The 23,389-nt window shown below is 36.2% G+C and overlaps 2 protein-coding genes across 4 annotated transcripts in view; one reads left to right on the forward strand and one right to left on the reverse strand.

Annotated features, from left to right (window-relative positions):
• The window catches only part of FGF7 (fibroblast growth factor 7), a 75,876-nt gene extending 71,587 nt beyond the window's left edge, over positions 1-4,289 (forward strand). For 2 of the 3 annotated variants that reach the window (XM_051821703.3, XM_051821702.3), the window contains exon 4: positions 373-4,288. In XM_051821703.3, the coding sequence (XP_051677663.1) occupies positions 373-567 (195 nt within the window). In that variant the 3' untranslated portion in view covers positions 568-4,288. 3 annotated transcript variants of the gene reach the window in all.
• The window catches only part of FAM227B (family with sequence similarity 227 member B), a 256,763-nt gene that overhangs the window by 144,778 nt on the left and 88,596 nt on the right, over positions 1-23,389 (reverse strand). The gene's annotated exons all lie outside the window — the stretch shown is intronic.

The raw sequence follows: 23,389 nt of genomic DNA on the forward strand, positions 1-23,389 counted from the left end.
TAAAGAAATGATTGTGAAATATGTCCCTCAGATGAGGGAAGCACAGAATCTGCTAAGTACACCAAACTTTCAATGGGTAGAGAAATAGTGACTTTGGTATAGCAAAGTGAGTACTACTGAGGAGGAAGTAGGTCCTCATACTAACAAACTGCCAAAAAGCAACAGTTTTGAAACTCTGTTGCATAAATAAATTTGTGTTATGTTATCTTAGTTTCTGAAATAAGATGCCTTTTTGGCAATATACTACCCAAGTATTAGGCCTGTTTAACCTAGGGTTGTAAAAAAGTCAATTATGTTTCAATATTGCTTGCTTACTCTTTAATTGAGCCCCCATAAAAATCATTTGGATAATGTTGTTTGTTGTTTTAACAGAAAGAATGCAATGAAGATTGCAACTTCAAGGAATTAATTCTGGAAAACCATTACAACACATACGCATCAGCTAAATGGACACACAGTGGAGGAGAAATGTTTGTTGCCTTAAATCAAAAGGGGGTTCCTGTAAGAGGGAAAAAAACGAAGAAAGAACAAAAAACGGCCCACTTTCTTCCTATGGCAATAACCTAATCATATATGGTATATAAGAAACCAGTTCCAGCAGGGAGATTTCTTTAAATGGACTGTTTTCTTTCTTTCTTTCTTTGTTTCTTTCTTTTCTTTTTTTTAAGTAACCAAGAAAGGCTGGAAAACTACTGAAAAACTGATCAAGCTGGACTTGCGCATTTATGTTTATTTTAAGAGACTGCATTAAAGAAAGATTTGAAAAAATATACACAAAAATCAGATTTAGTAAGTAAAAGTTGTAAAAAATTTTAAAACTGGTTGTACAATCATGGTGTTAGTAATAGTAATTTTTTTCTTAAATTAATTTACTCTTGAGAGTATGTTAGATTTGATTATCTGATAATGATTATTTAAATATTCCTATCTGCTAATAAAATGGCTGCTATAATAATAGAAATAATGCAGATGATGTTATATAAGATATGTCAGACCAAAGGCTGCTGGAATGACTTGTCAGATAATCAAGCCAAACTAAGAATGGAAGAAGAGCAGTATTTAAAATTTATTTTAGTAAAAATAATGATCCACTTAAATGCTAATCAGAAAAAAGGAATATATTCAAAAATTCTATTGTGGAATTGAGTCAAATAGCTTTACAAATCATGGGATTAGGATATGCTTGTGCCTATTAATAAGAACAAACTCCTAAAGCTGCTCAAATTGAAAGGGTTGTGAAAAGGATGTTCTCAAAAACTTTGTATATAAAATAGCAATAATGATAATACTGTATTTCATCTCACTTGCCACAAAATAACATTTTATAATCCCTAAAAGTAAAATTCAGAAATCTTTTTTTCCAGTAACATAATCTGCCTTTTATAGAATTCATATTCAGGAATATGGCTTTTGATAATGTTCTTCCCACAAATAATCATGCTTTTTTCTGTGGTTATAGCATTAAACTCTATTTTAAGTTGTATTTGAATTTTATTGTTTTGTTATTTAAGTTTATGTTATTTATAAAAAAAACCTTAATAAGCTGTATGTGTTCCATATGCTTTTAATTTTAAAGAAATAACAAAACCATCTGGCTCAACTGCTAATTTCCCTTCCTCCTTTTGACTGACACCAAGTCTAGTATATAATACTTGGGCCAGCAAATCCTGGATGAAAGACAAAAATGACAGCCTGCAGCAGTGCTTACAATTGATGTCTTACAGAGAACAATACAAATATGTGAAAAATGTTTTGTCACACACGCTTGCCAATTAAATTGGATCATATAAGCAAAATCACTGCAGATAAAAGAACTCACAGGATTTCAAAGTTAATATTTCCTTACATGGGAAGAAAAGTACCGTATTTTAAAGCTATATGTATTTGAAGTTAGTAATTTCTAATTTCTACAAATCTCTGCCATCCAAAAGATGGCAGCGTTGAATTTTTTTTTCTTCTGTTAGATGGCAAGAACACAATGCCTAAAATAGAGGTTGTAGGGCCTTGACTATCATAAGGGCTTGAGGTCAGACTAGGAATCACAGGCATTTTAGAAAAATGAGTTTCCACTTTAAAATTCTTCCACTGACAGATCTTGGCATACTTGAAATGCTCACCAAATGGGAGGTCAACATTTATTTAAATTAAATCACTGGATGCCAATCATTGTGTTATAATTTCAAAATGATTATCATTCAATTTCCTTTAATAAATATTATTTGGTAATTATAGGTAAGAGTTGCATTAAAAGCTTAGGTCAACAGAAAGAACAGTTACTTGATTTTCTTGTGGTTCACCTGCATTACCAGGTTGCAGGAATCAGAAAGCATTGCCCTTCTTCAGATATACTCTTGGGAGGAAGTCATGAATGCAATTCCAAACCTTGCTGGCCCTGGTTTCAAGATCAGGCTTCTTTGATTGCCAACTTGTGAACATATTGAGGGCAGAGGAGGACTTAACATTTTTCATATTTATTTTCTTATTGTCTAGTTGAATGTCCATAAAAATTTTTCTATAGAATCACTCAATGTTTGAATATTAAAGTTCAAAATTAAACTAATCTTAGTTCAATTTAAAAAGAGTAAAATATGATTATATAAAATTTAAACAGGAATAGTGTATATATATATACAAGCTATTTTAGGACCAAATATTCTTTGTCTACAGTTATAGTTATCACCAAATTACACAGCAATGCAGAATTAGGTAAAATCAGTATTTAGTAGTAAATGAATTTCTGGTAGTCTAGGTCATTTAAAAATTTTTCTAGAAACATATACCTTTAATTATTTGTTTTTTTTTTCCTTTCTGAAACATTTATTATGAAAATTTTATAAAATAAAATGTATTCTAGTTGCATATACTTAAAATTCTAGACTCTTAAAACTGTAAGGAGATTTAATCCTCTTACTCATTTGTGGATTGGGAAATTGAGATTTTGATATAGCTAAGTTCATGCAACTGAATAGATTACCAGATTCTTGGTCATTTAGCACATGCTCTTGGTTTATGATTATTAGCTAGTGGCCTCCTGTTTTTGCTTTCTTATTTCTTTTGATAATACAAACAAACAAATATGACCCATATTTTGGCAATTTATTTCAGACACAATGACTGATCTATATTGTGATTTTTTGACTCAGAGTAAGAAAAGAAGTGATGTAATTTCCAATTATGATTTTCATTCAACTCTTATGTGTACCCCTTTTTTTTATAAATGGAGAGCATTGTACAAATTATCCACATGAATAGAGTAGCCCTTTCAAAAATGCTCTTTGAAAGGGAAAATTAGCTAAATACAGGGGTTTCAAACATTAGGAAGGAAGCAATTAAATAAAAGAATATGAAATGTTAATAGAAGAATAAAAATATACTTTTGATGCAGTAAGTAAACTATTTTGACATAAACTATAGTATAAATTATCAGCCTTTGGATTTGATTTGGCTATAAATTCAATTTAATGACAGAAGTGAAGGAATGTTAGAGATAAGTTCTTAGAGCTTCTACATCTTAAGAGTAGAAGTAAATTTAAGAGTTCACTCTTTTGGTTCTCCATAGTGCCAAAGAATATAAAGATTGACTAGGGTATCTAGCTGTAGTAAAAGCAATTCTATAACGAAATATCCCTTAAGCAGTGACCCTCAGAAGTTTCTACTGATGTATGTAAACATTAAACAAAGAATAAGCCTAGAAAAGAATAAGAGTCTAGGGAATAATATAAAGGTGTCCTACCAAAGACAAAAAAATTCTTGAAAGTCTCTCTTCTCTTAAAATTCATATGATTTTTTCATTTTACTACATGATTCATTTGTGTTTGCTCTAAAAATCTCCAATCAACACCAGTGAGTAAAACTGATGATTCAGAGGGACATACAAGATTTATCAGGTGGCTTTATTTACACTCTCACTTCACTGCTATATATTTGTGTTACACAAATAAGAAACCAAAGATTTGGTATCTCCCATTCTCCAACTTCACATATAAATAACACACAGCTAAAGAAAAACAAAACTTAATCTAAGTTTACTATGTACAGGTGTGGTATTAAAAATATTTAACAGCCTGTTTGAGTGGTTACTGGCCAAGCAGAATATCTCTCTATGTATGAGAATGGATGCAAGTTAATATTACTAATTTGTGGTATTAGATGATTATCAGCCTTGACCACATCTATGATCATTCTAGAACACTATTTGAAAAATATCTATTAATTGGTCTGTCTGGTTTGAGTTTCAAATGTGTATCCAACTATGAAATAGTTCATTAAAACTTCATGTCTAACTGTTTTAGCGTTGTTGTCAGGTTACTCTTTATTCTGTCTTTATTCAAAAAAGCAGCAGCTTTCAATGAAGGTGACTTGTTCCCTTATGCCTACATCTATTCTAACCCATTCTCCAATTTTGAATAGTTTGTCAAGAAATGGTTTATCTCAAATAAAGACCTTATAGGAAGCAAGAAATAATAACATACTATTTTCTTCCCAACAATCTCTGATTTCCCACTTTTGAAATTACACCTCTCAGGGAACCAGGTACTTACTCTCACTTGAGAAGATGGCTCTTATGTTTGCCTTTAACTTCTTGATTATTATGTGGTTTTATTTTCCAAACTTCACATCATTGCATCTATGAGAGTCTATGCAAATTTATTTCCCTTAATATCATCAGTATTTGTGTCCTAATACTGAAATGTCAGCAACAATAACAATTAGTTTGAAGATTACAAGTCCTTCTCTTGGAGAATCCAGTAATAGATGGGTATTATTAATTATTCTAGTATAAAATGAAAACTTAATGGCTTAAAGCATCAAATATTTATTATCTCATAGTTTATAAGTGGTTCAGGAACAATAGGCATGATTCAGGAATTCAGGCATGGTTCAGATAGGTATCTCTGTTTGGAATCACTTATAAGGATGTAATCAAAGTTTTCATTATGGCTATATAGCCATCTGAAATCAGAGAGGAATATGTTTCAAGCTCTCATTGACTGTTGGCTGGGCATATCACATCCTCACAACACAGGTTTCTTCATATATTGTTTATAACATGATAGATTGCCACAGAACAAAAAAATCAGAGAACAAGAGAAAGTGTCCAAAATGCAAGTCACAATTTTTTTTTAAAGATTTATTTATTTATTTGAAAGTCAGAGTTACACAGAGAGAAGGAGAGGTTCACTCCCCAATTGGCCGCAACAGCGGGAGCTGCACCAATCCGAAGCCAGGAGCCAGGAGCTTCTTCTGGGTCTCCCATGGAGGTGTGGGGGTCCAAGCACTTGGGCCATCTTCTACTGCTTTCCCAGGCCATAGCAGAGAGCTGGATTGGAAGTGGAGCAGCCAGGACTAGAACCAGCACCGGTACAGGATGCCAGCACTGCAGGCAGTGGTTTTACCTGCTAAGCCACAGTGCCAGCACCAGCAAGTCACAGTTTTTATTTTAACCTGTTCTTAAAAGTGATGTTATGGGGCTGGGCTGTGGCACAACGGGTTAAAGCCCTGGCCAGCAGCACTGGCAGCATCCCATTTGGGCACTGGTTCTAGTCCTGGCTGCTCCTCTTCTGATCTGGCTCTCTGCTATGGCCTGGGATAGCAGTAAAAGATGGCCCAGTTCCTTGGGCCCCTGCACCCATGTGGGAGACCCGGAAGAAGCTCCTGGCTCCTGGCTTTGGATCATCGCAGCTCTGGCTATTGGGGCCATTTGGGGAGTGAATCAGCAAATGGAAGACCTCTCTCTCTGTCTCTACCTCTCTCTGTAACTCTGTCTTTCAAATAAATAAAATAAATCTATTTTTTTTAAAAAAGTGATGTCACTTCTGCCTACACAAAGAAGGAAGGGTATTACATGAGGAAGTAATACCTGAAGGTGAGAATCACAGCAGGTCATCTGAATGACTGACTGCCATACACTAGGTTTTTTTTTTTTTTTTTTAAGGTCAGTACCATAAGCTGAGATTCTTGAGGGCTTAATACGAGGAGTTCATGGGTTTCAGTAGTGAGCCATTCAGAAGCGAAAGGTATGAATGAAATAGGTATATTCTATTTGGAAACATTCATTATCTTTTCATGGGGGACACTGTACGGTCCATTTCTACTCAGGATAAGGTAGAAAAGGTTTGATCCACTGCATAGACTTCCTTTAGTCTAAGTTGCCCTTCGTTAGGACTCCCTGTATTGTTGGAAAACTAAAAATACCACTTGCCCTCCACATGACAGAAATTACCCTGCATTCAGACAACCTGAAGGCAATCCTCCTCTTAATGGTCCTGCCTTCTGAGATTAAGATAGGGATGTCAGTTGAATTTCTTTTGGGCTCTAGAGAATTTTTTCGTAGATGGTGAAGGCAGTTAGTCACAGATTGCCTATGTCTATCTGAGGATAAAAAGACCTAAACGGGGCCAGCACTGTGGCTCAGTGGGTTAAAGCCCTGGCCTGAGGCGCCAGCATCCCATAAAGGCACTGCTTCTAGTCCCGGCTGCTCCTCTTCTGATCCAGCTCTTTGATATGGCCTGGGAAAGCAGTAGAAGATGGCCCAGGTCCTTGGGCCCCTGCACCCGCATGGGAGACCCGAAAGGGACTCCTGGCTCCTGGCTCCTGGCTTCGCATCAGTGCAACTCCAGCTGTTGTGGCCAATTGGGGAGTGAACCATCGGATGGAAGACCTCTCTCTCTCTGCCTCTCCTTTTTCTGTGTTACTGTCTTTCAAATAAATATATAAAAAAGTAAAAAGACCTTAAAAAAGTAAAAAGACCTAAAAGGGGCCGGCGCTGTGGCTTAGTGGGTTAACACCCTGGCCTGAAGCGCCGGCATCCCATGTGGGTGCTAGTTTGAGACCCGGATGCTCCACTTTCAACCCAGCTCTCTTCTATGGCCTGGGAAAGCAGTAGAAGATGGCCCAAAACCTTGGGTCCCTGCACCCGCGTGGGAGACCTGGAAGAGGCTCTTGGCTCCTGGCTTCGGATTGGCGCAGCTCTGAACATTGTGGCCAACTGGAGAGTGAACCATCAGATGGAAGACCTCTCTGTCTCTGCTTCTCCTCTCTCTGTGTAACTCTGACTTGCAAATAAATAAATAAATCTAAAAAAAGAAGACAAAAAAAAATTGGAAGGAATTGGTTTCAATGCTAGAGGCATAAGAATCCACCTGGGAACTTAAGAGTAAAAATAGAAATAAAAAAGGGACAAGGTCTAGGTCCCATTCTAGCCCAATTACATCATTATATACGTATAATTAATAGGTCTCAGATAATAGTATGTTCTTAACTCCCCAGGAGATCTGAATGTGCCTCTGTAATTTAGAACTAATTAAGTAAAACAAAAACAAAAACAAACCCTAAACTTTTTTAGGAAGCACATATGGTTCTTTATCTTGTCTCTTTCTCAAACATTGTAAAGGTCTTATTTTCCCCTGGTTTTCCTAGGTGTCTCCCTGTTTTTTTCTATTCACAATTGGGGTAATGAGAAATGTCAACACTAGAAAGAGAACTACAATTGTTTTTCACCAAAGTGTTTATAAAATACAAATGCACAAAGTCTTCTCTTCCACATAGTTCATTCTCAAGCAAAACAGAGTGACTCTGTTTTAAAATGTATTTGGGATCATGCAATTCTTCTGTTCAAACTGCAATTATTTTCCATATTACTCAGAATAGAATCTTAAGTCCTTATGGTGATTTATGAAGTGGAAATAGAAAAATGTGAGTGAATAAATTTTTTTCTGTTGAATTAGGCATGAAATGGGAAAGAGGTAATAAAAATATTGAAGAATTATGCATGCAAAGTGCTTGGCACATACCTCTAACATCTCAGTTCATGCCAAAGAACTGAAATTAGACATGGTAGACAATATTTAATGGGCAGTATAACTATTAGAATCAGACTCAGGGGAAAGGTAATAGTCCTACATAAAAAATTAACTAAGGTACATTTTTGTTTAAAGTAAACATATTTAAATCTATCTATCTATCTATATAAACTTAATGATTCATCAATTTAACATTTTTCTATTACTCAAACAATACATTCATCTAGGCTAAGTGAGAAGGTTTTCTGTTTTACTATTTATTTAACTGAAAGCTGATTTGGCTATTTTCTTTGTTTTAAATTTTTCATTAATATAAATGTGAACATTTTTGTATATGCTTTTTTATATTTTTAATAATTTTCTTAGGATAATTATAAGAAATAGAATGGAAAACTAATCTTTAGAGAGTGTTTTTTTTTTTTAATTTATAACCAGCAATGCACGCGAGTGTTCAAAATTTAGTTGTGTTTAAAATTTAGTCAACTTTTACCCATGTCTCTGCTTTTTTGACTCTGATAAATAACCAACGTTTTCCTAACCTCTTCTTTCTCAACACCTTTTGTATTAGTCACTTTCTTGATCCTTCAACAACTTCATTAATTCATGCCTGCAATTTAGCAAGAATTCCTTCTGTTTTCAGTTCTTACCTATCTCATATGCTTCCTTAATCCCTCTAAAATATTGCTTTGACAGTTTCAGTTGAAAAAATCCATAATGGTTCCTGTTTGCCTATTCAGTTTCAATTTCTTAAAAAAAAATAGCCAGAGCAGTCAAACTACTGTACCTGTAGAAACTTCTTGTTCAATCTAAATCTTAGAATTTACTTAATCCATTGTGTTTCATATTTTGCAGACTATATTGTGTTTGCCTTTGAGTTTTTTCTGTATTGTCCCCTCCATCCAGAATATCTGCTTTTTACTGTCAGTCCTCATCCTTTTCTTCCTTTTAGGACAAGGTTAAAATTTAATGAGCTTTATCTCTTAACCTGTATTATCCCTGTCTTACATGATTTTTTTCCTTCTCTGAAAATTATTATGATATAGTCCAGCAACTGATTACACACACATACACACACACAAATACATGTGCAAACATAGATACATATATATAGATACATATACAATGTTTATGAATATATGTCCTCATCTACTTCAGGTAAACAAGCATATATTGAAAGCCTACTACAGTTGTGTCATGTACTGTATAAATTATTTCAAAAATTTCATGACAAATGGAATTAAATGTTTACTTTGGTGCGAAAAGTTGTGAAATCTATGCCAAAGGGGAACCTTCAGAAAGTTAATTAAAATCCTATTATAAAAATAGGGGTCTTAGGGGCCAACACTGTGGCATAGGAGGTATAGCTGCTGCCTGCAGTGCCAGTGTCCCATATGGACGCTGGTTCAAGTCCCTGATGCTCCACTTCTGAACGAGCTCTCTGCTATGGTCTGGGAAAGCAGTGGAAGATGGCCCAAGTCCTTGGGCCCCTGAACCTGCAAAGAAACCTCAAAGAAGCTCCAGGCTCCTGGTTTCAGATTGACACAGCTCCAGCCAACGCAGCCATTTGGGAAGTTAACCAGCAGATGGAAGACTCTCTCTCTCTCTCTGCTCTGCCTCTCTGTAACACCACATTTTAAATAAATAAATAAATCTAAGAAAAACCACATAGCTTTCAAAAATATATGTCAAATGTTTTAAATGTGATGGAAGTAAGAACAGTGATTGCCAGTTTGAAATTCCCCATGGAAGTAGGTAAGGAAATAGAACATCAAAAATTATATAATACTCTTAATTTTGAATATATGAGTATTCTACTTATAAGATATATAATAAATTATAAATAGAATGATCTTTGAAGGTATATAACCATGCGACATGAATAATCTTATCTATACCTAAACAAAATTCAGTATGAAGTCTTTTAGGATCTATTCTTAAAATGTTATTTTATAAATGCATAACTCACTGTGTGAGGTAAAACACATCTATATTTTGGTAAAATGATTTCAGTCACAGGTATGATAGTATAAGTTGTTTCAGATAGCACTGGAAGCAATATACAATTTAAACAATACATTGGGAAAGCAAGAGATCAAAGTTTTTTGTTTGGTAACATTCTGCTTTCAAATACTTCATCTCTTAGTATCCAACAATTCATGATTACAGGCTTTTATAGAAGCATCTAATATTTTTACTCCCCTTTATTAATTTTATCTGCCATTGTTTTATGAAGTGACAGTGCTTATCTCAACTCTATTATTTTATTTATTTTTTATTTAGTAAATATAAATTTCCAAAGTACAGTTAATGGATTACAATGGCTTCCCCCCCATAATTTCCCTCCCACTCACACCCCTCTCATCTCCCACTCCCTCTCCCATTCCATTCACATCAAGATTCATTTTCAATTCTCTTTATATACAGAAGATCGATTTAGTATATATTAAGTAAAGATTTAATCAGTTTGCACCCACACAGAAACACAAAGTGTAAAATACTGTTTCAGTACTAGTTATAGCATTACTTCACATTGGACAACACACTAAGGACAGATCCCACATGAGAAGTAAGCACACAGTGACTCCTGTTGTTGATTTAACAATTTGACACTCTTGTTTATGGCGTCAGTAATCTCCCTAGGCTCTAGTCATGAGTTGCCAAGGCTATGGAAGCCTTCTGAGTTCACCAAATTCGATCTTATTCCAACAGGGTCATAGTCAAAGTGGAAGTTCTCTCCTCCTTTCAGAGAAAGCTATCTCCTTCTTTGATGGCCCTGTTCTTTTGACTGGGAGGGATCTCACTCGCAGAGATCTTCCATTTAGGTCTTCTTTTTTTTTTCCCAGGGTGTCTTGGCTTTCCATGCCAAAAATACTCTCATGGGCTCTTCAGCCATATCCGAATACCTTAAGGGCTGATTCTGAGGCCAGAGTGCTGTTTAGGACATCTGCCATTCTATGACTCTGCTGTGTATCCCGCTTCCCATGTTGGATCGTTCTCTCCCTTTTTTATTCTATCAGTTAGTATTCGAAGATACTAGTCTTGTTTGTGTGATCCCTTTGACTCTTAGACCTATCAGTGTGATCAATTGTGAACTGAAATTGATCACTTGGACTAGTGAGATGGCATTGGTACATGCCACATTGATAGGATTCTATTGGAATCCCCTGGAATGATTCTAACTCCACCATTTGGGGCAAGTCTGATTGAGCATGTCTCAAACTGTACATCTCCTCCCTCTCTTATTCCCACTCTTATATTTAACAGGGATCATTTTCAGTTAAAATTTAAACACCTAAGAATAATTGTGTGTTAATCACAGAGTTCAACCAATAGTACTAGAACAAAACAAAGAAGAAATACTAAAATGGAAAAAGTATTACATTGTACATCAACAGTCAGGACAAGAGCTGATCAAGTCACTGCTTCTCATAGTGTCCATTTCACTTCAACAGGTTTCCTTTTTTGTGGTCGGTTAGTTGTCACTAATCAGGGAGAACATATGATATTTGTCCCTTTGGGACTGGCTTATTTCACTCAGAATAATGTTTTCCAAATTATTCCATTTTGTTGCAAATGACCGGGTTTCATTGTTTTTGACTGCTGTATAGTATTCTATAGATTACATGTCCCATAATGTATTTATCCAGTCTACTGTTGATGGGCATTTGGGTTGGTTCCAGGTCTTAGCTATTGCGAATTGAGCTGCAATAAACATTAAGGTGCAGGCAGCTTTTCTGTTTGCCAATTTAATTTCCTTTGGGTAAATTCCAAGGAGTGGGATGGCTGAGTTGAATGGTAGGGTTATATTCAGGTTTCTAAGGAATCTCCAGACTGACTTCCATAGTGGCTTAACCAATTTGTATTCCCACCAACAGTGGGTTAGTGTCCCTTTTCCCCCACATCCTCTCCAGCATCTATTGTTGGTAGATTTCTGAATGTGAGCCATTCTAACCGGGGTGAGGTGAAACCTCATTGTGGTTTTGATTTGCATTTCCCTGATTTCTAGTGATCTTGAACATTTTTTCATGTGCCTATTGACCACTTGGATTTCCTCTTTTGAAAAATGTCTATTAAGGTCCTTGGCCCATCTCTTAAGTGGGTTGTTTGTTTTGATGTTGTGGAGTTTCTTGATTTCTTTGTAGATTCTGGTTATCAACCCTTTATCTGTTGCATAGTTTGCGAATATTTTTTCCCATTCTGTTGGTTGCCTCTTCACTTTCCTGACTGTTTCTTTTGCAGTACAGAAACTTCTCAATTTGATGCAATCCCAAATGTTAATTTTGGCTTTGACTGCTTGTGCTTCTGGGGTGTTTTCCAAGAAGTCTTTGCCGGTACCTATATCTTGCAGGGTTTTTCCAATGCTCTCTAATAATTTGACGGTTTCAGGTCGTAGATTTAAGTCTTTAATCCATGTTGAGTGGATTTTTAGGTAAGGTGAAAGGTAGGGGTCTTGCTTCATGATTCTGCACATGGAAATCCAATTTTCCCAGCACCATTTATTGAATAGACTGTCCTTACTCCAGGGATTGGTTTTGGATCCTTGATCAAATATGAGTTGGCTGTAGATGTTTGAATTGATTTCTGGTGTTTCAATTCTGTTCCATTGGTCTATCCATCTGTTTCTGTACCAGTACCATGCTGTTTTGATTACAACTGCCCTGTATATGTCCTGAAATCTGGTATTGTGATGCCTCTGGCTTTGTTTTTGTTGTACAAGATTGCTTTAGCTATTCGAGGTCTCCTGTGTCTCCATATAAATTTCAGCATCATTTTTTCCAGATCTGAGAAGAAGGTCTTCGGTATCTTGATTGGTATCGCATTGAATCTATAAATTGCTTTTGGGAGAATGGACATTTTGATGATGTTGATTCTTCCAATCCATGAGCATGGAAGATTTTTCCATTTCTTGGTATCCTCTTCTATTTCTTTCTTTAAGGTTTTGTAATTTTCATCGTAGAGATCTTTAACATCCTTGGTTAAGTTTATTCCAAGGTATTTGATTGGTTTTTTTTTTATCTTTTATTTAATGAATATAAATTTCCAAAGTACGACTCATGGGTTACAATGGCTTTCCCCCCCATACCGTCCCTCCCACCCACAACCCTCCCCTTTCCCACTCCCTCTCCCCTTCCATTCACATCAAGATTCATTTTCGATTTGATTGTTTTTGTAGCTATTGTGAATGGGATTGATCTTAGAAGTTCTTCCCCAGCCATGGCATTGTCTGTGTATACAAAGGCTGTTGATTTTTGTGCATTGATTTTATACCCTGCTACTTATGTATATGCACCTAACTACAGGGCACCGGTTTATCTAAAAGATTTGTTAAGGGACTTAAAGGGAGACTTAGACCCCAATACAATAGTACAGGGGGACTTCAATACTCCACTCTCAGAAATAGACAGATCAACAGGACAGAAGATCAACAAGGAGACAGTAGATTTAAATGACACTATAGCCCAAATGGATCTAACAGATATCTACAGAACTTTCAATCCTACAGCTAAAGATTTTACATTCTTCTCAGCAGTACATGGAACCTTCTCTAGGATTGACCACATACTAGGCCATAAAGCAAGTCTCAGCAAATTCAAAAGAATTAGAATCATACCATGCAGCTTCTCAGACCATAAAGGAATGAAGTTGGAAATTAGCAACTCAGGAATCCCTAGAGCATACGCAAACACATGGAGATTGAACAACATGCTCCTGAATGAACAATGGGTCATAGAAGAAATTAAAAGAGAAATCAAAACTTTTCTGGAAGTAAATGAGGATAACAGCACAACATACCAAAACTTATGGGACGCAGCAAAAGCAGTGTTAAGAGGAAAGTTTATATCAATAGGTGCCTAGATCAAGAAATTGGAAAGGCACCAAATAGATGAGCTTTCAATTCACCTCAAGGATCTAGAAAACCTACAGCAAACCAGACCCAACTCTAGTAGGAGAAGAGAAATAATTAAAATCAGAGAAGAAATCAACAGGATTGAATCAAAAAAAAAAAAAAAAAACTTTCCCATTTCTTACCTGGATGTTGTTCAGTTTCTGGATATTAATCCTTTATATATCCTGGATATAATTCTGGATATTAATACTTTATTAGTTGCATAGTTTGCAAATATTTTCTCCCAAACTGTTGGTTGCTTCTTCATTTTGCAAGTGTTTTTGTTTGCTCTGCAGAGGCTTCTCAGTTTGATCTAATCCCATTTGTCAATTTGGGTTTTGATTGCCTGTGCTTTTGGGGTCTTTTCCAAGAACTCTTTGCCTATGTCAACATCTTGCAGGATTTCCCCAATGTTCTCTAATAATTTGATGGTATTGGGCCATTGATTCATTTTAAGTGGATTTTTGTGTAAGACGTAAAGTACGGGTCTTGCTTCAAACTTCTATATGTAGAGATCCAATTTTCTCAATACCAAGCATGTGCTTGCTCCAGGGATTGATTTAAGTTCCTTTATCAAAGATGTGTTGGTTGTAGATGGATGGACTGATTTCTGGAGTTTCTTTTCTGTTCTACTGACATAATGCATCTGTTTTTTTTTTTTTTTTTTTTTTTTTTTTGCCAGTACCAGGCTGTTTTGATTATAACTGCCCTGTGGTATGTCTTGAAATCTGGTATTATGATGCCTCTGGCTTTGTTTTTGTTGTATCCGATTGCTTTAGCTATTTAGGGTCTCCTGTGTTTCCATATGAATTTCAGCATAGTTTTTTTTTTTTTTTTTGAGATCTGAAAAGAATGTCTAGATCTGAGAAAAACTGGTATTCCGACTGGAATCTCATTGAATCTGTAAATACTGTTTCTATAATTTAGAATGTTTCAACTTATCTCTATCAATCCATGCGTTTTGTGTTAGATGATTTTGCTCAACTGTAGGCTAATGTAAGTATTCTGAGCATTTTAAGGTTGACTAGAATAAGCTAGGATGTTTCATAGAATATCTGTTCAAATACATTTTCAACTTGATATATTCAACCTAAAATGGGTTTGTTTGGATTGAACACAATCATAAGTGGAAGAATATCTATTAATTGACATTATACTTTGACCCTAGATAGCCTGAAATTTAAAGCTTGAGTCTTTTTAAGGTTTTATTTATTTATTTGAAAGATTTATTTTTTTTAAATATTTATTTATTTGAAAAGCAGAGTTACAGAGACAGAGGGAGAGATCTCACATCCTCTGGTTCCTTCCCCAGATGGCCACAACAACCACCGTGGGGCCAGGCTGAAGCCAGGAGCCTGGAGCTCCATCAGGGACTCCCACATGGGTAGCAGGGGCCTAAGTACTGGGCCACCTTTCCTTGCTTTCCCAGATGCCTTAACAGGTAGCTGGATTAGAAGTGGAATGGCAAGGACTCAAATTCTGTCCTGTTCTTGATAACATTCTGGATGACTTCATTTTGTGTTTGACAAGGTCCAGTATTGTCCTGAAATTCCATGGTGCTAGATGAACTTTACTAATGAAAACTTTTCCTAACATTTTGTAATGTTTATGCATTCTACTGATTTACTCTAATGACAACTTGACTGTCCTCTTTTGGACAATATTTACCCTGCAATTCTCTCACACAGTATTTTTACCACAACTAGAGGTGTGTGGTAGGAATATATATGCTCCCTATAAATACTATATAATTTATTGTGTTTATTAGTTATTGTCTCCCCTGACTAGTTGTATGTGGTACAAGGAAAATGGTAATTGATGTTTCCCAGCAACATTTCATACTATCTGTCAAGCACTTAGTAAATATTTGTATGTGCTCAGAATATATAAGTAAGGTATCAGTAAGTATTCATTTTATTCAGTAAGTTTTAACTGAATGAGTGGGTAAATCAATTCCAATTCAGTGACCAAATGTGTACACATCACTATAAAGCATCCATCTAGTAACTGAGCATGAAACAAATGTGTTGAGTGCAAGTGACCAGAAAAGTACCACTTTGTTTTGTGAAAATTGATGATTAAATCTCTCAGAAGTACTAAAATCTTATCCTTTATTTCTCTATACCATAGCATTTATATCTCATTTGATTTAGTATGTAGTGATATATTTTACAATACAATAGAATCCTCTTTTTTTAAAAATGATATCCAACACCTTTGACTACTGCTACCAATCAACAGACCAATAAACTTAGGGAAAGCATTTGAGGGTTAATTTATCATATGCCATGGCAAATTGCTATGGAAGCTAAATTAGTATTTAGTTCCTTGGTGTGCATAGCATCAAAGCAAAAATTAGGTGAAATAGTTATTTGAAAGGCAGACTGACAGATGGAGGAGGAGGGGATAGAGAGAGAAAGGGAGAGAGAGGCAATCTTTCAACTGCTGATTCACTCCCCAAATGGTTATAACCACCAAGTGTGGGCCAAGCCCAAAGCAGAAGCTAGAAACCCCATCCTGGTTTCCCATATGAATGGCAGCGGTCAAGGACTTGGACTGTCTTTCCAGGCATAGTAACAGGGAGCTGCATGGGAAGCAGAGCATCTGGAACTCACATTGACCCTCTAAAGTGAGATGCCAGCATTGCAGGCAGTGGCTTAACCTGCAGTGTCACAATGCCATTGCATGAAATGGTATTAAATACACATTATACAAGTTATTATGAAATTTAACTCCAATGATCAGACATGAATAGTTCTGTAAAAACATAGCCTATTTTAGATTCTTTGAACTACCTGTATTCTATGTCTAATGTTATTCATTCCGCTTATGTTCACAGTCTTTTCCCACATACTATAAAGGACAATCAATAACAAGACAACACACAACTTATTAAATTATCACCACATTGGGTGATTATAGGTATGTCCATTATAATTACATTTTGGAGACTTCCTAAATATTTTGCTGTGTGAATTTCTTAGTTTTCTTTCAGGGCTATACAATGAAAAGCATAATGTGGAGATTTTATTGTCTCAATTATCAAAGCGCTACATTATATGAGAGATTTAAGGGTCTTCTTTCTAAGTATTTCTAACAGTGACAAGCTAGGAAAATGAAAGGTACAATTAAAATAATTAAAAATGTTTAAGTACTTCATTTATTTATTTGAAAGGCAGAGTTACAGAGAGAGCAAAGGAGAGACACAGAGAGGTCTTCCATTTACTGGTTTACTCTCCAAATGGCCACAACATCTGGGGCTTGTCCAGGCTGAAGCCAGAAGCCTCTTCCAAATCTCCCATCTGGGTGCAGGGGCCCAAGCACCTGGGTCATCCTCTACTGCTTTCCCAGGCTCATTAGCAGGAGCTGGATTAGAAGTGGAACAGGAGGGACTCCAATCAGCACCATATGAAATGATGACACCTCAGGTGGTAGCTTAACATGATTGTCACAACGCTGGCCCCTTAATTAAAATTAAAATTAAAATTAAAATTAAAGTATCTCTTTTAACACAAATGTTTCTAGCTCATCTGGTTATTACTTTAAGCATTTATGTAGCGTTGTCATTTGCTAAATATCAATAAGAACTTGGTATAAGATACTATATTTTGTTTTTATTTTTTATTTTCCCATAGTGCAAAGTAGAGTAATGTACAACAGGTATTTAAAGTCAAATGATAATTAAAATATAAGGATTTTTTTTGACTTATGGTTTAAACGATATAAAAATCATGAGGCTTGTTAATGTTTTAAAAGTTAAGTTCTGTGGCCTCTGCTGTGGCTTAGTGGGCTAAGCCTCTGCCTGCACCACTGGCAGCCCATATGGACACTGGTTCTAGTCCCGGCTGCTCCAATTCTCTGCTATGGTCTAGGAAAGCAGCAGAAGATGGCTCAAGGGCTTGGGCCCCTGCACTGCATGGGAGACCTGGATGAAGCTCGTGGCTCCTGGCTTTGGATCAGTCCAGCTCCAGCCAGTGCAGCCATCTGGGGAGTGAACCAGCGGATGGAAGACCTTTCTCTCTGTCTCCCTCTCTGTAGTGTAGCTCTACCTCTCAAAGAAATAAATAAAATCTTTAAAAAAAAAAACTTAAGTGCTAAAAAAAGGTGAAAATAATGGTTCAAAAATTGATCTTTGAGTTTAAAAGCTTAAATGGTGTTGTATCACCATTTAATGAACACTAAAACTTTTTTCTTATAAATAATAAAACAATACACTTGTTAGGGGGAGCTGGCTTGTAAATCCCAAGTCATTCCAGATACTGAAACTGTAACTGCTAATATCCTCGTCATAATAAAGGAGATATTATTCCATTTTGTTTGACAGGCAAACTGTTAACTACTCACTATCAACTTCATTAAAAACAAGAATAAACAGCTATTTTTATTAAAATTCTGAAAAAAATAACTCCACATGACGAGAAGCATCCCAAATGTCAAGAAGAAAAAATTATGTTTAAATATGTTTTGGATTACAACATGCAATTCTAAGACAGCAGGAGATGCAGAACACAGATTATTCTATCACTAGAAAGTCATCTATATGAGGGTTCTTCAAAAGGTTCACAGGAAATGCATATTGTGAAAAAACTTTGCACAGATTTAAACAAAGCTTTGCATCAAAATAAACTCTTGCTAACTTGTTATGACATAGCTGAACGGGATCTACTTTGAGGCAGTAAGAAAGATAACTTATCAGTTTGAAAAAAAGCTCTATCAGATCATATGAATTCTGCTAAAATTAGCACAAGAAAAAACACGCTTAAACCTGGGTTGGAGAGAATGATGAAAATCAATGATGTTTAGAAAAAGCTTATGGGAACAGTACCCCAAACAAATCAGCAGTTTACAAATTGTTAACTCATTTTAAGAAAGGACAAAATGGTGTTGAAGATGAAATCCACAGTGTTATACCATCTACATCAATTTGTGATGAAAAAATTTCTGTGCACTAATTGAAGAAGACTAATGAGTAATAGAGTAACAGCTGAAATAATAGTCACATCACAGACATCTCAATTGGTTCAGCTAACACTATTTTGACTGAAAAATTAAAGTTGAGTCACCCTTCCGCTTGATGAATACCAAAACATTTGCACCCAGATCATCTCCCAACAAGAGCAGAGATTTTAATGAGGATTTTCAACAAGTAGGATTAAGATCTTGATGCATTTCTTTAAAGAACTGTATGAGATGAAACATACCTTTATTATTATGATCCTGAAGACAAAGCACAATCAAATTAATGGCTACCAAAGAGGTAGAAGTGATCAGGTCAGAGCAAAAGCAGAATGGTTAAGAGTAGAATTCATTTATATAGTAGTTTGAATGCTTTTTTCATTTTTTAGATGCCCAAGACATTTTTCTTGTTGACTTTACAGAGGGCCAAAAAACAATAACATCTGTTCTATATGAGAGTGTTTCAAGAAAGTTAGCCACAGAATTAGCAGAAAACCCTCTGAGAATGCTTCTCCAGAGAATTCTCCTTGACAGTTTCTGCTCATTCCTCTCATCACATCAGGGCAATTTTACAAGAGCATCAATGGAAAATATTAGGCATGTATCTTACAGACCTGATTTGGCTCCTTCTGACTTTTGGTTTCCTAATCATAAAAAGTCTTTAAAGGAGACTCTGCTTCCCTCAGTTAATAAGGTAAAAAATTGGCCAGGTATTTACTCTAGTGGCTAAGATGCCTGCATCCCACAACAGAGTACCTGGTTGGACACCTGGCTCCAGGTCTTGACTCAGGTATCCTCCTAATGTAAACTCTGGGAGGCAGCAGTGGTGGCTTAGATAACGGGTTTCCTTCCACACATGTGGGGCACTTGGATTGAGTTTATGTTTTGGCCTTTCCCAGCCCCAATCATTGTGAGAATTTAGGAAGCGAATTGGCAATTGGGAGTGCGCTCTTTCTCTCCCTCTCCTCTCCTCTCCTCTCCTCTCCTCTCCTCTCCTCTCCTCTCCTCTCCTCTCCTCTCCTCTCCTCTCCCTCTCTCTCTCTCTCTCTCCTCTCTGTCTCCTCTCTCTCTCTCTCTCCCTCCCCCCCCTGCCACCTTCACTCTCCCTGCCTTTCACATAAATAAATAGTGTAAAAAATCACTGCGCTGGCATAGATGAGTTCCAGAACCCTCAATTCTTTAGGAATACAGTAAGTAGCTGGTATCACTGCTTACAAAAATGTCTTGAACTAGATGGCACTTATATTGAAAGAAAAAGTTTGTATGTTTGGTTAAAAAGATTTATTATTTATTTGAAAGGAAGAGTTACAGAGAAAAAGAGAGCAAAGATTAAAGGAGGGGAGAGAGAGGGAGAGAATGAATCTTCCATCTGCTGGTTCATTCTGCAAACACTTGGAATAGCTAAGACTGGACAGGCTGAAGCAGGAGGTAGGAACTGCATTCAAGTCTCCCATATGGGTGGCAGAGGCCCAATCACTTGGGCCTTCATCTGCTTCCCTCCCAGGTACATTAGCAGGAAGCTGGATCAGAAGAAGAGTAGCCAGGACTGGACCCAGCACTCAAATTTGGAACACATGTATCATAAGAGTTGGTTCTATCTTCTGCACAAATACATTGGTCTCTATTTTTATAAATCTTTCTATTCCATTTTCCCACAACCTTTATGAAATCCCCTTATATGCAGACATATGCATATATGCTCATGCTTTACCTATGTTCTGCTCTTGACCTGCCTCAGGCTTCCTCCAGCACAAAGATTAAGGTGTTTTTGTTTTTGTTTTTAATTTGACAGGTAGAGTTATAGACAGTGAGAGAGAGGGGAACAGAGAGAAAGGTCTTCTTTCTGTTGGTTCACCCTCCAAATGGCCGCTATGGCCAGAGCTGCTCCTATCTGAAGCCAGGAGCCAGGTGCTTCTTCCCGGTCTCCCAGTATCCCGGAGCAGCGGCCCAAGGACTTGGGCCATCTCCACTGCCTTCCCAGGCCACAGCAGAGAGCTGGACTGGAAGAGGAGCAGTCGGGACTATATCTGATGCCCATATGGGATGCCAGCACCACAGGCGGAGGGTTAACCAAGTGAGCCAAGGCGCTGGCCCCAAAATTAAGGTTTTAATATACAAAAAGTTTCTACCACTACCCGACATAGCTAAAAAGTAGAAAGAGCTCTCTCATCAATCCTAAACTACTTGCCTCCATTTTGAATTAGTCTTTAATAAGCAACAATCATTTTGGAAGATTATTCAGTATCTATAGATAGAAGTCATGAAGTAACAAAATGTTAGAAAATGAGGTTGTAGAATGAATATATCCTAATTACCTTATTATTCAGTTGGAAAAATAAAGTTCGTTTATATGACATGCTCAAGAACTTTCAAGTATTTTATGTGCAAGCGGAATATATCCAAGCTGAAGAAACATTAGAGAATATAGAAATGTCTCTAAATAAAAATATACTTATTTCCCCAGTACCTAAATTATTTGAGTATTGTGATCAGTACAAAGGATATCCAAAACAAACAGTAGGAATGTTCATGAAAAAATGGCAAGACCAAGTCATTACTCATCCATAATAACCTTGAATGTAAATGGACTAAAATCTCCACTTAAAAGATACAGATAGGCTGAAATTGGGTTAGAAAGCAAGATCAATTTATATGAGGCCTACAAAAATCACCTCACCAACAAAGATACACACGGACTGAAAGCAAAAGGATGAAAAAAGATATTCCATGCAAATGGAAATAAAAAGTGGTTAGGAGTAGCTGTCTTAATATCAGACAAAATAGACTTTAAGATAATAACTGTTAAAAGGACAAAGAAGGTCATCATGCAATAATTAAATGCTAGAGCAGCTGGCTCTTTAAAACGAATGCATGCATCTACAACCTACTTAATCTGTGACAAATGAGATAAAATCACTTCTTGGAGAAAAGATATTCTCTTTTAAACAAATGGTATTGGAAAAATTCTTCACATGCAGAAGTATGACACAAGACCCTTACTTTACGCCTTATACAAAAATCAACTTACAATGGATTAAGGATCTAAATCTATGACCTGATACATAAAATTACTACAGAAAACATTGGTGTAACTCTGCAAGACATTGGCATTTGCAAAGATTTCTTGGATAAGACCCCAGAAGCACAAGCAATAAAACAAAAATAGACCAATGACATTGCATCAAACTATGAAGCTTAGGCATGGAAAAAGAAACACTCAACAAAGAAAAGAGGCAACCGACAAAATGGGAGAAAATATTTGCAAACTGTGCATTTGATAAAAGATTAATGTCTAGAATATACAATAAACTAAAGAAACTCAAACAACAACAAAATAATCTAGTTAAGAAATGGGCAATGGACATGAACAAGTATTTTACAAAGGATGAAATACAAACGGCCAACAGATACATGAAAAAATCCTCATGATCACTAGCCATCAAGGAAATGCAAATAAAAACCACAATGAGTTATCATCTCAATCCAATTAGAATGGCTGTCATCCAAAACTCAAAAAATAATAAGTTCTAGTGAGGGTGTAAAAAAAAAAAACACTACCATAATATACTGTTGGTGGGAATGTAAACTAGTACAACCATTATGGAAGACAATATGGAGATTCCTCAGAAATCTGAAAATAGATATAAAATATGACTTAGCCATCCCACTCCTGGGATACCCAAAGGAAATGAAATCAGCATATGAAAGAATTATTTGTATCCCCCATCTTTACAGCAGCTCAATAGCTAATAGGTCAGATATGGAATCAATCTAGATGTCCATAAACTGATGACTGGGTAAAGAAAATGTACGATTCCGTATATACAATGGAATACTACTCAGCCATAAAAAACAATGAAATCACGTCTTTTGAAACAAAATGGACATGACTGGAAATGATTATGCTTGGTGAAATTAGCCAGTCCTCAAAAGACAAGTATTATTTGTTTTATCTGATCTGTGGTACTTAATATAGAATACAAAGCCAAAACAATGTATGGGAGTGAAACTGACACCTTGTGATTTGCTTGTTGTTTATTGTCCTTGACTGTATTCCTGTGGAACAGTAGTCTTTCTACTTTTTGATTAGTGCATTGAGCCTAACATTGTGGAGTGGACTGAGGGTGTGTTATTGTAAAAACAGAGGAATAAAATGGAAAGAAAGGAGGAAGGATTGAGGGAGGGAAGGAAGGAAAAAGGATGGTTGTATTCTTGGAATTGTATTTGAGATACATGACATCTGTTCTCTTTATATTAATTTTAAAAAACAGCAAAAACATCTATACTTATACTTTATGAAAAAAAACTTTGAAGTACATAAATAAAAAACAGCTCATACAGTAGGTTAGAAGGAGGAATATTCTGAAAGCCTTTCCATATAATTGTGATTATTCTTTGGTACTATACCAAAACTTGATAATTTGTAGTTTTAAAAACATTTTTTGTTTATTTATTTGAAAGGCAGAGAGAGAGAAAGAGAGAAAAAGAGAAAGAGCACACTTGCCTACTCTCATCTGCTGGTTGTCTCAAATACCCTGAAGAGCTGGAGCTGGGCAAGGCCAAAGCTGGGTGCTGAAGCCAGCAGCCAGGAAGTCAATCCAGTTCTTCCACATGGGTGTCAGGGGCCCAAACACTTAAGCTATTACCTGCTGCCTACCAGCATGCAAATTAACAGGAAGCTGGAACTGGGAATGGAGTCAGAACCTCAACCCAGTCACTCCAATATGGGATGTGAGCAATCCAA

Source organism: Oryctolagus cuniculus, chromosome 12 (genome assembly GCF_051225735.1).
Source record: "Oryctolagus cuniculus isolate XC-2025 breed Fujian yellow rabbit chromosome 12, ASM5122573v1, whole genome shotgun sequence".
Classification (NCBI taxonomy): domain Eukaryota; kingdom Metazoa; phylum Chordata; class Mammalia; order Lagomorpha; family Leporidae; genus Oryctolagus; species Oryctolagus cuniculus.